At 51.7% G+C, this 2,530-nt stretch overlaps 1 protein-coding gene across 1 annotated transcript in view; it reads right to left on the bottom strand.

The window, feature by feature from the left end:
• ryr3 (ryanodine receptor 3) overlaps positions 1-2,530 on the bottom strand; it is a 92,231-nt gene that overhangs the window by 28,963 nt on the left and 60,738 nt on the right. The window contains 1 exon segment of the mRNA XM_020603886.1: positions 86-176. Within this exon segment, the coding sequence (XP_020459542.1) occupies positions 86-176 (91 nt within the window).

The raw sequence follows: 2,530 nt of genomic DNA, 5'->3' as shown, positions 1-2,530 counted from the left end.
GGCTGGTAAAACCTAAATGCCCCCCCCCCCCATGATTATTATAATTATCCCAAAACTCATTCAACTAATAAATCCGCTGTCTCACCCGGAGAGGTATCTTGCAGTATTCAGTTAACATGGGAACGTCGAACACCAGTCGTCTGAGCAGCTGCTGCATCATGGAGGGACGCAGATGCCTGTGAAATTACAGAATTATATTGTTTATACATAAAAGTACAGCAGCCAAAAAGAGAGACTCATAAATAATAAATAGAATAAAAAGCACTATACATAATGTACTCAACTATTCTACTAAATCAGGCTGAACACCTGAATAGAAATGTTCAAGTACTCATAGTTGAAAATATTTTAAAAATCTAGGTGAAACACGCAAATAAAACCCTGTAGTGTCAACTTAAGTAAGTAGCAGACATACTGCATGCAAGAACCTGCCTGAATCAGGGTCAAGTGAAGTTAAACTCTGTCAAAGAAAGACAGAATGGCTACCAACAAATATGTGGTTAAAATCCCTAATGATCAGTGTGATCAATCTCTAATAGGAGGGTGCCAATAGAGGTGATACCACATCAGTAGTATAGCAGTGCTACAGCACATTGATCTGTAAGATTTGTAGAAAAATGTAGATCCAATTTACCTGACAAAATAAAACATATCCCCTCCTTGAACCGCCACCTTATTGTGGTGGAGGGGTTTGAGTACCCAAGTGATCCTAGAAGCTATGTTGTCAGGGGCTATCCTGGTAGGTTCGCCCAAGGCAAACGGGTCCTAGGTGACGGGTCAGACTAAGAGAGGTTCAAAAAGCCCTTTATGAATAGAATTCAATCAAGGACTGTGATTATTATACTGGAGCCAGGCCCGGAGATGGGGCTCGAATGCGAGCACCTGGTGGCTGGGCCTCCCTTAATGGGGCCCAGCCAGGCTCAGCCCGAACGAACAACGTGGGGATGTCCTCCCATGGGCCCACCACCTGCAGGAGGATCCGTAAGGGGCTGGTGCACAGTGGATTGGGCAGCAGTCGAAGGCAGCGGCCTAGCCCTGGGGACATGGAATGTCACCTCGCTGGTGGGGAAGGAGCCCGAGCTTGTGCAGGAGGTTGAGAGGTACCGGTTAGATATAGTCGGGCTCACCTCCACGCACAGCCTGGGCTCTGAAACCTTACCCCTCGAGAGAGGCTGAACTTTCCACTACTCTGGAGTTGCCTGTGGTGGGAGGCAGCGAGCTGGGGTGGGCTTGCTTATAGCCCCCCAGCTTAGCCGCCATGTGTTGGAGTTTACCCCAGTGAACAAGAAGGTCATTTTCCTGCGCCTTCAGATTGGGTATATGTCTCTCACTGCCGTTTGTGCCTATGGGCAGTGCAGAGTACCCAGCCTTCTTGGAGTCCCTGGGAGGGGTGCTGGAAAACGACCCGACTGGGGACTCCATGGTTCTACTGGGGGACTTCAACGCTCATGTGGGCAGCTGGAGGGGCGTGATTGGGAGGAACGGCCCCCCCAGTGGTGTTCTATTATTGGACATCTGTGCTAGTCACAGTTTGTCCATAACAAACACCATGTTCAAGCATAAGGGTGTCCATCAGTGCACGTAGCACCAGGACACCCTAGGTCAGAGGTCAATGATCAATTTTGTGGTTGTTTCATCTGACCTCCGGCCGTATGTCTTGGACACTCGGGTGAAGAGGGTGGCGGAGCTGCCAACTGATCACCACCTGGTGGTGAACTGGATCCGATGGCGGGGGAGAAAGCTGGACAGGCTTGGCAGACCCAAACGTAGTGTGAGGGTCTGTTGGGAACGTTTAGCAGAATCCCCTGTCAGAGAGATCTTCAACTCCTACCTCTGGCAGAGCTTTGACCAGATCTCGGGGGAGGTTGAAGACATGGAGTCCGAGTGGGCCATATTCGCCGCCTCCATTGTCGATGCGGCTGTTCGGAGCTGTGGCCATAAGGTCTCCGGTGTCTGTCATGGCGACAATCCCCAAACCCAGTGGTGGACACCGGAAATAAGGGATGCCGTCAAGCTGAAGAAGGAGTCCTTTCGAGCATGGTTGGCTTGTGGGACACCTGAGGCAGCTGATGGGTACCGGCAGGCCAAGCGGACTGCAGCCTGGGTGGTTGCGGAGGCAAAAATTCGGGTCTGGGAAGAGTTCGGTGAGGCCATGGAGAGAGACTATCGGTCGGCCTCGAAGAGATCCTGGCAAACCGTCCGGTGCCTCAGGAGGGGGAAGCAGTGCCCTGCCAAAACTGTTTACAGTGGAGGTGGGCAGCTGTTGACCTCAACTGGGGACATTGTCGGACGGTGGAAGGAATACTTCGAGGACCTCCTCAATCCTGGCTCTATGTCTTCCGATGAGGAAGCAGAGGCTGAGGGCTCAGAGGTGGACTCGTCCATCACCCAAGCTGAAGTCACTGAGGTAGTCAAGAAGCTTCTCGGTGGCAAGGCACCAGGAGTGGATGAGATCCACCCTGAGTACCTTAAGTCTCTGGATGTTGTGGGGCTGTCTTGGTTGACACGCCTCTGCAACGTCGCATGGCGG

The sequence above is a fragment of the Monopterus albus genome, unplaced genomic scaffold (genome assembly GCF_001952655.1).
Source record: "Monopterus albus unplaced genomic scaffold, M_albus_1.0 scaffold63.1, whole genome shotgun sequence".
In the NCBI taxonomy this organism is placed as follows: Eukaryota; Metazoa; Chordata; class Actinopteri; order Synbranchiformes; family Synbranchidae; genus Monopterus; species Monopterus albus.
Note: the sequence above shows the minus strand (reverse complement) of the source record. Positions and strands in the feature narration are given on the sequence as shown.